The sequence below is a fragment of the Rhipicephalus microplus genome, chromosome 9 (assembly GCF_043290135.1).
Source record: "Rhipicephalus microplus isolate Deutch F79 chromosome 9, USDA_Rmic, whole genome shotgun sequence".
Classification (NCBI taxonomy): domain Eukaryota; kingdom Metazoa; phylum Arthropoda; class Arachnida; order Ixodida; family Ixodidae; genus Rhipicephalus; species Rhipicephalus microplus.
Window position 1 is genome coordinate 79,295,196 of NC_134708.1, and position 14,670 is coordinate 79,309,865.

The 14,670-nt window shown below is 43.8% G+C and overlaps 1 protein-coding gene across 2 annotated transcripts in view; it reads right to left on the minus strand.

The window, feature by feature from the left end:
- Window positions 1-2,287: 2,287 nt before the first annotated feature.
- LOC119163183 (uncharacterized) overlaps window positions 2,288-14,670 on the minus strand; it is a 56,700-nt gene continuing 44,317 nt past the window's right edge. For both annotated transcript variants that reach the window (XM_075873926.1, XM_075873927.1), the window contains exon 5: window positions 2,288-4,864. In XM_075873926.1, the coding sequence (XP_075730041.1) occupies window positions 4,796-4,864 (69 nt within the window). In that variant the 3' untranslated portion in view covers window positions 2,288-4,795. The remainder of the gene's footprint in view (window positions 4,865-14,670) is intronic.

The window sequence follows — 14,670 nt, forward strand, 5'->3', positions numbered from 1 at the left end:
TGTTATAAGTAATTCATTGTTTTTTTCTTCTTTGTCATGTTTGTTCAACCATGTAATCAGTGCACTTTGTTCATGTAAATGTACCCCACTCCTGCAATAGCCCCATATAGGGCTGCAGTATTTGAAAATAAATAAATAAACAAAAAATTAGCAGATATCACGTACAGTGGGAATCGATGCTATGTGAAGCGCGAATGAAAAATGTTGATATGTCACTTTAAAATCAGCACAATGTTACGAGGTGGAGGTAAATAATGCTGCAAATGACTTCCGTGTAATGATTATCATGTTTGGATGTGTCGTTTGCCATCGTCATCTATTCAGATCATATGATACCAAATTTAGTATATGTGGAGCTAGCGAAAAGGCCGCGAGCACGCTATGAGCGTGGTATGTTGTCATGTTCTTACATGACATGCATGTCAGGATTATCCTGTTTGCACCAGTCATATATTTCGTCATCCATTGACGTCATGTAACGCCCAATTTGGTATATGTGGAGCTTGCAAAACGGCCGCGAGCGCATAATGAAGGGCCCAATATACTCAATGTAGCGTTGGCGTGCGCGCACGCTGGGCACAGCGACGCAACGTTAGCAAAACGCGAGCACTCTATAATCTCACGCCAGGCGCGACCAGGGTCCGTCGGCGCGGCCCGATGGGAACCGGCGCGAAATGCAACATGCTGCATTTTGGTAAGTGAAGCTAGCAAAACGGCTGCCAGCGCATCGTGAGCGTGGCATGTAGTCATGTTGTTATATGACATGCATCTCATGATTATCATGTTTGCACCAGTCACATACCTTCATCATCCATTTATGTACTGTAATACCAAATTTGGTATATGTGACGCTAGCGAGACGGCCGCGAGTGCATCATGAGCATGACATGTAGTCATGCTGTTACATGACATGGATGTCATGATTTTCATGTAAGGGTCTGTCGCTTGTGTTCGCCATGCAATCTTGTCATACCATACTAGTTTTCCAACATGTCATGTGAACGAAACCACCGCAAGAGCTGCAGGACCATGAAATGTGAATCAAGACATTCATGACATACATGTCATGATTTTCATGTTATGACTAGTCCGACATGTTCTTCATACAATCATGTTACGCCATACCAGTTTTGCTATGGATACCATTATACAAACGGCCAGGAGAGCTAAAAGTCGTAGGCGGATAGAGATAGACAGACAGACAGATAGATGGATAGATAGATAGATATGCTCAAAATCGTAGAAGTTCACTAAGAAATGCTTTGCATTTAATAAATAAAAGTAACGAAGCCTACTAGCAATTATGCCAAGCACAGCATAGGAGACATTATATACAGTTTCTTAACTGTATTGTAACAATCCTCACTTAAATTGAAAAGAGTTAAAGTGGCCGAAACGTTGGCCACCATTTCAGTTGAATGTGAATCCACAATAATGGCCAGCATCATTTTTGTACAAAGCCTTGCAGGACCCCTTTTAATCCAGCACTTTTTTTTTAGCAGTCTAGTTTGCTTTTGAGGGGAGTTGGATATTAAAGACGTATAACAGTTAGTGTTTTGATAGGACATACGTACCTTATTTTGAATGTTGCGTAGAAACCCTCTACAGTAATGGCATCTCTGAATCTGTATCTCTTCTAGTAACCCAGTGCCTCGACGCTGTTTGCAGAGGACATATGTACTTTATTTTGAATGTTGCGTAGAAACCTTCTATAGTAATGGCATCTCTGGATCTGTATCTTTTCCAGTACCCAGTGCCTCGATTCTGTTGCTGGGCACAAGGCGACCTGTTTGACTTCAGGTTGTGATTACAGCATTTCAGTGGCAATGGAATGCGAGAACACCAACTGTACCTTAAACATCAGAGAATCCCAGGCGGTCGCAACTAATCATGTGCCTCCTGCTGCATAAGGCATTGCATGTTCGATCGTTGTAGTATTCATGCTGTTATTTTGGATAACTTACATTGCATGAGTTAACGTAACTACACTATTGCAATTTTTTTATGTTGCATTGCTGTATCACACACTCTCATCATGCAGAAGAGGTTTCAATCCAGTTTCCATCTGTGGGTCTCGCCCAAATATTACTAACCCGGTCTCGTAGCTTGAACTGAGCGAGCCCGAGTAAGTCTACTTGTGAGTGAGTTCACTGACCTGTGACCTATTATGTCGATCTTGTGAACTGTACATTTGTTTATGGAAATATACTCCACCCCTACAAGATCCCTGCATAGGGCTGCAGTATTTAAGAATAAATGAAGACTTGTCAAGACGAGAGCAAAAAAGTAGAGACAAAACATTTATTGTGCAGGAGTAAACTTTAACAAAATATGGCTGAAAACAGTGTTTACAATATATGACCATAGAGTTTCCTAATATACACTAGAGGGAACTCTGGTGCTAGTGTCTATGGGAGCTGCAACGCACGGCGTTTCAGTGACCATGAGAATGATGGGTAGTACACACATTTGTCTAAACTTCGTACTTCTGGCCTGCTTTTGGCTCCGTGTGTGTTCGTGTGGCTTGAAGCTGTTTTCTCACGAAACAAAAATCAGCAAATGTTCAGCGATTGCGCTTCACCACCCTATTTCTTTCGAATTACCTTTCTAAATTGGGTCACAGAGTTCAAAAGAGTTGAATCTTTGTTTCAAAACAAAATCGAAACACAGCAATAAGCGAAGCCGCAAGTATGATTCGCCGCCCGCAAGTACAAAGACTAGGCAAATGTGTGTACTGCCCATCATTCCCATGGTCGCTGATCGATCGCAGCCCCAGAGTCCCCTCTAGTTAATTTTGAGAAACTCTATGTATATGACACTGTTAAATAACCATAAATATTGAAAAAACACGCAATAAAACATTCTAAAGGAGTACAATGTGCTACCTAAAAAATTGGTAGAATGAAGTTTAAATACAGTAAGAGCCATTTTGTTTCACGTAACAAGGTGACGGTGAAACATTCAATTGCTGACTTTAGAAGACTGTTCAATCAAGCATCTTTAAATCACGCGAGTGACTCACGTGATTTAATATACACATCACATTGCCAGACGCATGCTCTTGTGAGACTATCAAAACAGCTGTACACGACGACGACGGTATGTTATACACAATGGCCTGGTAGATATTGTTTGGTAAGCGGCACAAATTGCAACAACTGTGAATAGTGCTTGCTATCAACGAATGCTACAAACAGAAGGTACACAGTATAAACTTTCTTGAAGCAGCTTAAATTAATGAATATGTGAATACAATAATGCAATGAATGGGGATGCACACATACGTAACAAATAAAAGAAAGAAGTTTTTTAACAGCCACATCTGGTGTCTTTGTTTACTACACACTCATAGTTAACAAATACCAAAACTAGTGTACATTGTGTGACACGTGATCATTATTGATGCAAGTGATGCTTTTAAATAGATCTTACAAATCTCTCAGTTTTTTTCTCTCTCTCTCTCTTTTTTTTTGTTTCCACGAATTGAAGAAATAGCGTCTCTGAAACTCAACGTGCCAGGAAAGCATACGAGATATTATTTGTAGTCGTTAGTTGCATGGCAATTATGAGTAAAAAAAAGAAAAGCGAATGCCAAGCAACTTGTGGCCAGCAGGGAACGAAACCAAGGTGCACGGTGGCAGCAGCCATTTTTTAGTCCACTTTCTTGGGTATCTCTGCACATGTAACCTCAACAGTAACTAGCCCACAGTTCTCAACATGTTTCAGCTCTCACATAAGGGTGCCATCTTGTTCACATATGCACAACCAAACTGTGTTTGCCAGTAAACCGATCTACGTGATTGGCTACTGTTAGATCTCCACCAAGCCTGCTTCAAAGTTGAGTGCCAACTTACTATATTTTCTTGCGTATAACCCACATGACAAATACAAAAAAATTGAAACTGAAATCGAACTGAGAGTTGTGAAAACTGGCTTCGTGATACTGCTTCACGGTATTGCTAGGAAGCTTTCACAACAATGTAAGTGGCGATTTAAAAAAGCGTTATTTTCCTGCAGTTTATACCTAGAGGTGCGGTTTTTATGCAAGTGTGGGTTATACGTGAGAAAATGTGACAGTAATGCAGACACTCGTTTGTCGATGGCTGGACATACTTAGATGCCTGCCGAGCAAATAACAACAAAGAATTTGTAAGACAGGAAAGGCAAAAGTACTGAGAACAGCGTCCCATTTGTAACCTGCTCACAAATACAAGAAGAGTTCAATGCATAACAGGCCTTGAGCAGTGGACAAGTGCCTTTTTACATGACAGTGTGGAATTTAGATAATTTGGCAAGCCGTTTGTTTACCACTGTACCAAAAGCAGAGCACACAAAAGAGTAAGTACAGCGACTTCAAAGCTTGTGTAGAGTAGCAAGCTGTTACTTTAACACGTAACATGGAAGCTAGGAATGCTCTAAAAAGAGTAATAAGAAAGCTTGTGACCTCTTTGCATGAATGCTTCTGTAGTGTGACACGGCAAACATTGTAATAATGCCAACCAATGCAACAGGCATTGTGAGCACGGGCACAAACTCAGTCCCTCGCACAAAGAATGCTTCTCAGTGTTGCTACTTTCTGAAAGTACATCGCAACTTGCTGGCTGCTTTCAGTAAAGCAGAGCATAAAATATCAGTAAAGCACAGCATAAAATAAACCTATGATCAAGGTTGGAATGACAATGATATACGAACAAAGTACGCCAGTGTAGAAGTATTCTCCACTCCCATTGCGCTGTTATCATCGTGTCTCTCTTGAACATGCCAAACCCTCCTGGGTTGTTCAGGACCGACCTGGTTATACTTGCAGGCTTTGTGTTTTCAACCAGGCATGGTACTTGTTGAGCATGTGGTCGTTGGGCTTGACCTGGGAGAAAATTGATGGGACAGGTGATCACAACAGTGCAAGTGATTAGAAGCAATAAGATTGCCACAATTAAAATGTAATGCTAAACAGTGCACCATGAGGATTGTATATGTTCAGAAAATGTATTAAGTTGAAACTTGATTTAATTAACCGATGGTGGCATTTAGATTATTCAGTTACTAAATCAAGATTCAGTTCTTCGAAATCTCAAACTGCGACGTAACGACATCCGCAAGCAACCGCTGCATTTTATATAGACTAGCACACACCTAACATACGACTGATATGGAAGGCAAATGCGTGAGCGGGAGACACTGGTATCAATGTGTGTCATTGATGACAACGTTGAACCCTATGGGTGACTTTTGAGCAAAGGAAATCTCTTTGCTAAACAGGGAAATTCATAAAATCCATTTTTGTAAGATTGAGCTTAACTATACACAAGACTGAGAGATCACTTGATTGGAAAACACCCACACACACGTAACACACACAGAGACCAGCTTTGTCTTCGGCCTCTTATGGTGTATAGGTGCAAGAGGAGAATGCACGACAAATGAATGAGAGCAATCAGCTTTGTAAAGTGCTCATGGAGTGAAATAAATCAGTATGGTACATATAAGTAACACACTTGTCAGCCGATATATGCAGCCTCCTCAACAGTTAATATTTTAACATTGAATGAAATTTTTATGACTGAAACAGCTCACGAAGAATTCAGTCTTTATATTTAAAGCACTCCTTGAGAAACCAAAGGTATTTTGAGCACTTATATCTACTTATTTTAGCTTCTCTATGAGCTCTAGTCTATGGCTTTATTCGTCACTGCTTTGCAAGCTGCCTTCATCGCTCCAAGTCGCCATAAGCAAAGTTGATCAGATTTATTGGATATTAAAATGGAAACCTTTCTTGCCACTTCCAGTACGGTAAAATTAAAATATTTAAAAAGATTAGTTGCGGTCATATGCTCACAGCAGCTTCGACAGAGCAGCGGTAATGGTAATCGTTTTTGATGAAAGAAAACTATTTTGCGCAAGCTGCAAATGCTTTGACCAGTCCACAAAGAGTGTGTTAGTTCCCATCTATAACTGCATCGGCAAGTTGCAGTAGTATAAAAACATAAACAAGTGCTGTAATTAATGGGGCACCTGTTCAGCGCTAGCCTGCTCTGCAGTGCTACTACACAGCAGAAAGAGTGGCAAAAAGCCTGTTGTGTTCTGGGTTTTCGGTTTCGGTTTCGGAATAACATGCGAGGATGCCAGGGGGCGCCGCTCTGGCATCTAGGATTTCAAGGCGACTGCAAAATAAAATGAGTGTGTGTTGGGTAACCGTGGAGTGCGGTTTATTGTTCTTCTCTTCGGCGCTTTGCGCCAACCCGCGTGTTCGGGCTGGTCGGCGTCCCCGCCGGCCGCGTGCGTCTCCGTCGGCCGTGTTCTTCTTCTGCTTTGTCGGGACCAGCCAGCCCCCAACACAGCAATGGCGACGAGGACGTGTAAGAACCCATTTCGTTTTCCGTGTTCGTCTTTTTCGTGCTTCTAATGGACCTACCCTGCTAACCCTAGACGCTCTTTGTTCCCAGCAAGGTGGCAGCTGCGTGCTGCATCGCTTCATTTCTTCATTCAGCTGCGCCGCCTCTGTCGTCTTCTTCAAACAGTGTACTGGCGTCATTTTCTTCTCGTCTGCACCTCTCCATTCTTCTTGCTTGAAATGGCGTCTCCTATTCCACCTCCCCTATTTCTTCATTCGCCCGGAGACCCGCCACTTCCGTGGGCGGACTGATAATTGGTGTTTCAGGCCTACGCAGACGCGGCCGGGGAGAACGCCAGCAAGGCCGAGCGTCGCAAGGCCCTGCTGCTCAACGCGTTGGGCCCTGCCGGGTTAAAGCTCTTCTATACTTTGGAAGCCACCAACGCGTCGCTGACGCCAGCGTCAGGCGATGCCTTCAAAAATGCTGTTGCTCTTTTCGATGAGCATTTTAAAGATGTCTCGTGCGATTATCTCGCACGCGTAAAATTCCAAGAAAGACGACAATTGCCTGGCGAGCCAGTCGGCGAGTTCATTACTTCTCTTCGAATGCTCGCCGCGTCGTGCGACTTCGGCGCGCTCGAGGATGATATGATCCGCCATCAGCTTTTCACCGGGGTAGCCTCGCAAAACGTCCGCTGCCGCATGCTTCAAAAAGGCTCCTCAATTTCATTATCCGAAGCCCTCTCGATTGCGCGAGAGGACGAGCTTATTCGCTCCCAGTTGGAGCAATTCGCTCCGCATTCAGTGCAGCAACTTTCTGCTGCGGGGGGCCAAGGCGGCGGCTCTTTGTTTCACGAGACACGTCAACATGGCGGCCCTTCATCTTCGTCTCGGCGCAGCGACCAACATGGACGCCCGCCTGCACAGTCCTTTCGTGACAGCCAACATGGCGGCCTCTCTGTGTCGCGGGGGCGAGGAAGCCGGCAATATGGCGACCCCATTCCGCCAAATTCTGGTTTTCAGAAACAGCACCGAGCTCCTAACTTGCGTTTGCAATTTTCTTCTCCAAGCGCAACCGCGCATTGCTTTCGTTGCGGATCGGCTCGGCATTTAGCCAATTTTGCGCAGTGTCCCGCGAAGAACCGCACTTGTCTTGCGTGTGGAAAAATCGGACATTTTCAGTCCTTATGCAATTCCCGTCCAGCAAATCTTCCTGAACCAGTTTCTTCGTTCGCTCCTTCGAGCACTGCACAGACCAATACGGTTACTGTGTTAAATGTGGATGGCCTCCACACTACGTCCGAGCCCAGCATCGTAGCTTCAGTGGGCCATGTGCCCTTGTCATTTTTTCGTGGACACTGGTGGCTCAGTCTCTTAAATCAGTGCCGCTGACTTTCATAGTCATTTTTCCAACATTCGCCTTTTGCCTTCACACGTCATTCTACAAACATATTCCAAGGAAACGATTGATATATTAGGCCATTTTACAGCTCAGGTCTCCTATCGCAGTCGCACTGCTTCCATTACTTTTTATGTAACTGCCAATGGCAGCTCGCTTTTGGGACGTGATGCCATCTGGGCTTTGTCCATCAACATCGTCGGTGCGTCTATGACGTGTGCTCAAGTCGACGTCCAAGATGATCTTCCGGCCAACGCGCCTTCTGAATTCCACCACCTGTTCACCCGTGAACTGGGTTGTGTGCGCGGTTTTGTGCATAAAGTGATGCGTCGACCAGGTGTGTGCCCTGTGCGTGCCAAGCTGCGCCGCATTCCTCTTCTTCTCCGTGAGCAAGTCTCTGCGGAACTGTCTCGCCTTCAAGCCAGCGGAATCATCGAGCCTGTCTCTGCTTTTGACTGGGTTTCTCGACTGGTCGTCGTCAAGAAAAAAGATGGATCCTTTCGACTATGCGTCGACTTACGAGAACCGAACAAGGCGATCGTCGTAGACGGGTTTCCACTTCCTCACATTGAAGAACTTCATCAGCTCTCAGGAGCGGTATGTTTCTCCAAGCTGGACCTCGCGTCCGCTTATCACCAAGTTGAACTTTCCGAGTGCAGTAGAGACTTAACCACATTTGTATCGCACGAAGGCTTGTTTCGGTTTCGCCGCGTGTGTTTCGGGCTTGCATCTGCCCCTGCAGTCTTTCGGAAAATGATGTCAATTATTCTTAAGGGTTGTAATGGCGCCCTTTGTTACTTGGATGACATTTTGGTGTGGGGACGTACTTGCGAAGAGCACGATGCTAACTTGCATACTGTTCTCAACCGCATCAGTGAATGTGGTATGAAACTTAATAACAAGTGCATTTTTTCTGTGAATGAGTTACAATTTCTAGGACATAATGTCAGTTCCCGTGGCTTTACACCTGTTGAATCTAAAGTTCAGGCCATTGTCAATGCCCCACGGCCTACTGATGCTAAAACCTTGCAATATTTTGTAGGTCTTGTTGGTTATTATGCCAAGTTTTTTCCTCACTATGCTGATGTTGTTGAACCACTGCGTACTCTACTTCGTCAAGCACAGCCTTTTAACTGGTCAGCTGAAGCTGAGCAGAGCTTCATTCGAGTTAAGTCAATACTGGCCTCAAAGCCAGCTGTTAGTATTTTCAATGAAAAGCTTCCCATCGTCATCACGACGGATGCGTCCGATGTTGGACTGAGAGCAGTGTTTCAACAACTCAGAGGTGATCAGCTGATGACTATCGCTTTTGCATCTCTTTATTCTTTATTCGAAGTATACCTGCAGCGCCCGAAGGCGTTATAGCAGGGGGGTTACAGATTCGAAAGAAACAAATTTTCATTTACAGCAGACACTTGTACACTTGTGAGCCCATTCCACTCATGTATTGTTCTGACAAAAAAAGAATTTGCAAAAATTCCAGTCCTGGGACGGTATTCCCTCTGTTTAAAAGGATGATTAATTCGATTTGACAAATAATACGGCGTCTGTAAATACATATCCTTATTGATTCCAGTTTTATTATTAAATATTAGATATAAAAGTTTTAATCGCAATTTTCTTCTACGCGATGAAAGCAGCTCCCAATTCAATTCTTGTTTCATAGCAGTAGAGCTTTTCCGCCATTGATACCGTCCCAGGACGAACCTTGCCGCCCTGTTCTGTATTTTTTCTATCTTATCACTAAGATATACCTGCGCCGGATCCCACACAGCGCAGGCGTACTCTGAGACTACTCGTACACACGTCAAATACGCACATTTAAGTCGCTGATGCGAACATCGTAAGTTACGCTCAATAAAATTTAACACCCTCGCAGCTTTTGCGACAACATAATCAACATGTACATTCCATGAACAGTCAGAAGAAAAGAACACACCCAGGCATTTGTAAGTTGTCTTCGTGGTAACTGGCACACCATTTATACAATATCTAAATTCGATCTTCTTTGTCTTCTTTGAAAAACAAAGGTTATTGCACTTATTAAAATTTAAAGACATTTTCCACGTTGTACACCAGTCATGAATACGCACCAAGTCATTTTGAAGTTGGGAGGAATCCTGCTCACTCTTAATTTTCTGGTAGACTATACAGTCATCGGCAAAAAGCCGGATAGACGATGAGATACCAACCGAAATATCATTGATATAAATTAAAAACAACAAAGGACCCAAAACGGAGCCCTGTGGCACACCTGATGTCACGTCAACATAACTGGATGCTTTTCCATTCAAAACAACACATTGGCGACAATGCTTTAAATAATTTTCCATCCAGATTATCACATTTAGGTCTAAATTAAATAACTTAAGTTTTTGCAAAAGGAGCGCATGCGAAACCGAATCAAAAGCTTTTTGGAAATCAAGAAAAATACAGTCAATTTGCCCATTTTCGTCAATACTAGAGGATAAATCATGATAAAATTCAACCAGCTGCGTGGTACAAGATAGTCCTTTACGGAATCCATGCTGATTTTCTATTAACAATTTGTGGTGCGTTATATGTCGCATTATTTCCTTGTACAAGATGTGCTCAAGTACTTTGCAGGCAATTGATGTTAATGAAATTGGTCTATAGTTGACAGCTTCCTTTTTGGGTCCACCTTTGTGGATCGGCACAACGTGGGCCATCTTCCAGTCACCTGGTAAGACACCAGTAGATAAAGACTTCGAGTAAATTAAATGAAGATACATGGAACCAGGAGAAGCACAATGTTTGTAAACACGCAGAGGAATTCCGTCAGGACCATTCGCTTTTGTTTCATCGAGATTACTGAGAAAGGCTTGAATGCCGTCCACGCTAAGCTCAATAGGCTGCATTAAGGGTACGGGATATACACATGGGATATCACAGTATTCATCAGTCTTTGGCGAAAATACAGAGCAAAAATATTCATTAAGGCAGTTCGCTATGTCTATATCTTCCGAGAACACTTGATTATTATATTGGATTTCGTTAATACCGGTAGCATCCGACCCGCAACGTTTTAAGTACTGCCAGAACATTTTGGTATTTGTTTTCATTTCTTCGTTTAGCCTATTTAAGTAGCCCGCCTTCGCGTTTTTTGCCAAAACTTTGTATTCACGCGTTAGGGCGCTTAACCTGTCGATGTGTTTTTTTGCCTTCGTTCTTTTGAAGCTACGGTATACTCGCTGCCTGTTTTTAATTATTTTTAATAACTGTGAGGTAACCTAAGGCTTCTTGCGGCTATTCATTCCACAAGAATGCACACTAGGTATGTAAATATCTATGAGTTCCATTACTTTACTTTTAAAAGCACACCACAATTCTTGTGTGGTAGAATATTCGGCAAGGCATTCGAAAACAGGCAGATGATTTGAAAGCGCATGTGACATCGCTGAGTAGTCACCTTTACCAAAAAGAAATACCTTCCTTGTAGGTTGCTTCCTTGACTTGTTCTTTTCGAACCTAATACCCGCGACGACCGCGGTGTGATCACTTATACTCGGAACGTTATCCACAGAAGTTACAATAGTGGGGACATTACAAAACATCAAGTCTAGAATGTTGCCATTTCGGGTTGGCTGATGCACATACTGGTAGAGCCCAAAAACATTAACGATTTTCTTCATCTCGCTATTAACACGGCTACCAGTTTTGCACGTGCATGTGCTGTCATCCCAAAGCAGATCTGGCAAATTAAAGTCTCCAGCAAGAAGAAAGATTTCGCCAGAAATATCGGAAATAGTTTCATGTAAAAGTTGTAATGAACTAATGTCGGAGGCAGGTGGTCGATAAAACGCCCCGACGGCAAAAGAAGAATTATCCTCTAATCTGACGGAGCACCAAACTGATTCCAATTTCTCATGGCCAATATCAAGCGCTGATGAATGCAGTGAGCAGTGAACGAGTACAAAGACTCCCCCGCCTAAGCTAGGCCTGTCCTTCCGATAAGCTATAAAATCATCTGGGAAGACTTCACTATCACGAATAGACGGGTTCAACCAAGACTCTGTGCCAAATACGATGTCAGCTTTGAAAGAATGGATTAATCCGGCAAATTCTTCGACTTTGTTTACCAGGCTCCTACAATTGATTACAATTGCGACAAGGTCGCGACGGGCACCGCTTTTGACAACAACTTGTCACTGTTTGCGCACTTTCACAACTTCTTCTTTTTTCTTATCCCAAACGAATGCTTGGCCGTTGATGACAGCCCGGTCGCTCTTAAGCTTTACTTCTTCTTTATTGGTCCGTTTCGCTTTCGCGAATTCCCACAATCGCTTACGTATGTCCTGGGTCTCGGGAGAATAGTCTTGATCGACGCTGTAAGGCGAGCCCTTAAACTTTTTTGCCTTAGTTAGTACGCTTTGTTTTTCTTTGTATAAAGAGAAATGGACAACAATAGGTCTTTTCCCACTTTCAGTATACCGGCCCACGCGGTGGGCCTTCTGCATGGAGTGCAAATCGATCTGAAGTTCTTTACAAATACTTGTGATCAAGTTTTCCGATTGGTCCCAAGTCTCAGCTCAGTTGTTGTCATCGACACCGTAAAACACAAGATTTTGCTGTCGGCTGCGATTTTCTAATCTGTTATTTCTACTTTGCAAGTCTTTAACACGCTGTGTCAAACCAGTGATCGCATTCGCCTGCTCCGATGCTGATTTGTTTAGTCCTTCAATCTCTTGTGTAGTTTTGCCTATGCTGATTCGTACATTGACCCCTGCTGAACGCAGATATTCAGTAGGAGAGCGTGAAGCTCTCGCGTGTCTTTTTGCCTGTGAGAAATGGCATGTTTACTTGTGGGGCCGGCACTTCACATTACGTACAGATCACCAAGCACTAGTTGTTCTTCTTTCTGCAGGATCCGAAGGCCGCCGCCCCATTCGCATTTCCCGTTGGTGTGCCAAACTCATGTATTATAATTTCAGTGTTCAACATTGTAAAGGTTCTAATAATGTGGTTGCTGATGCACTGTCGCGCCTTCCTCTTCAGATACCGGTTACTGAAGAGCGGGATGAGGAAGTTGTTTCATTAGTTACTTCCTGCATTACTGAAGCTGAGCTTCAGGCAGCTACAGCTGCAGATTCCACTTTGTCTCAAGTTCCCAAATATTTACGTGAAGGATGGCCTTCCAAATGTGCTCTTGCTTCTGAATTCTTGCCTTACTTCACAGTCCGACAGGAACTGTCTTGTGTCGAGGACTTGCTTTTCCGCGAAGAACGCGTGATTCCCCCTGCTTCTTTCCGTAACAAGCTAATACAGCTTGCCCACGAAGCCCATCCAGGCATTGTCCGCACCAAACAGAATCTCCGAGACAGGTACTGGTGGCCAGCCTTAGACAAGCAGGTCGAGCATGCAGTTTACAACTGCCACATATGTCAGGCAGCTGACAAGTCTGCCAAACCTGCATTTTCTCCGTTGCAGCCAGTCCAGTGGCCTGATCGGCCTTGGCAGAAACTCGGCATGGACATCATTTGTCCTTTGCATAATGTTCCGCAAAATGCCCGGTTCATTGTTTCTCTCATCGACTACTATTCTAAATGGCCAGAGCTTTGTTTCACACATACGGTTACTTCTGAGGTCATCATTGAGTTTCTGTCTTCAATCTTCAGCCGGGAAGGTTTTCCTGATGCCATAGTTACGGACAATGGTCCACAGTTTCAGTCCCAACATTTCGAGGCTTTTCTTTCACAACGAGGAATTCAGCACTTGAGGTCATCAGTTTTCTATCCCCAATCAAATGGGCAAATCGAGCGCTTTAATCGCGTTCTGAAGGAACATATCTAGATCGCCCAATTAGAGCACCGTCCCCTCAAGCAAGTCTTGACTGAATGTTTAGCTTCGTACAGGTTCACACCACAAGGCACCACTGGAGTGTCTCCTGCTCAACTTCTCCATGGCAGGCAACCGCGAGTTGCTCTCAACATAGTCTCTTTGCCTCATAACATAGCAGTGTCTTCTCCTGATCAAATCCGTACCAGGGTTTTTTCTCATCAACAAGCAATGAAAAAGTATGTCGACACCCGTCGAGGTGCAAAGCAGTCCAAAGTTCGCACTCGCGATCTAGTCAAGGTTCGTGTGCCAGGCAAGCGCCCCAAGTATCGGGGTCCTTACAAAGTCTTGGGCCAGGTTAGCCCCACTTCTTTTCGCTTAAGCGATGGTAACATCTGAAATGCTTCGCGCCTTGTTATTTTTCATACGGATTCGCCTTCAACACCTAAATGTCTTTCTCATCACATTCCATCGGCGCCTTTCGACTATCCATCAGATTATTACATGTGGCCTCCATGTACAGGCATTTCTTCAAGGGGGGAGGAGTTACCAGTCGGTGTCGCTGGTTCAAGTACACCAAGTCATACGGTTCACTTCAAACCTTCAAATACGGATGAGACCGCGAATTTTAACGCTTGTTCAGAGCCTTCACAATCTTTCACTGCTCTTGATGTGTCACATCAGAGCACAAGTGACCAAGGTGCACAGACACCCGATTCTACACCCAAAAGGGCCCGCCCTAAGCGGAAGCGGCAGAAGCCGCGTCGGTTCGAAGACTACGTGATGTAGAACCCTTATTCATTACTGTTGTGAACATTATTGTTCTGTTAAAAGGTCCAATGCATTCAAATCAATATTGTACTGAGTTGTGTACATTTTTTTTCAGTGCATTTTCAGGACTTCCATTGTACATTTTTTCAGTGCATTTTCAGAACTCGTAGTGTGTGAGTTCGGTGTGCCGTGCTCTGAATTTTCATGTGTTCTAATGTACATACTTTGTAAAATATGTTGGTATCGATCATGTATAAATATAAACAGTGTATAGGTGAACTTTTTTCGAGGAGGGGATGGTTGTTGTGTTCTGGGTTTTCGGTTTCGGAATAACATGCGAGGATGCCAGGGGGTGCCGCTCTGGCATCTAGGA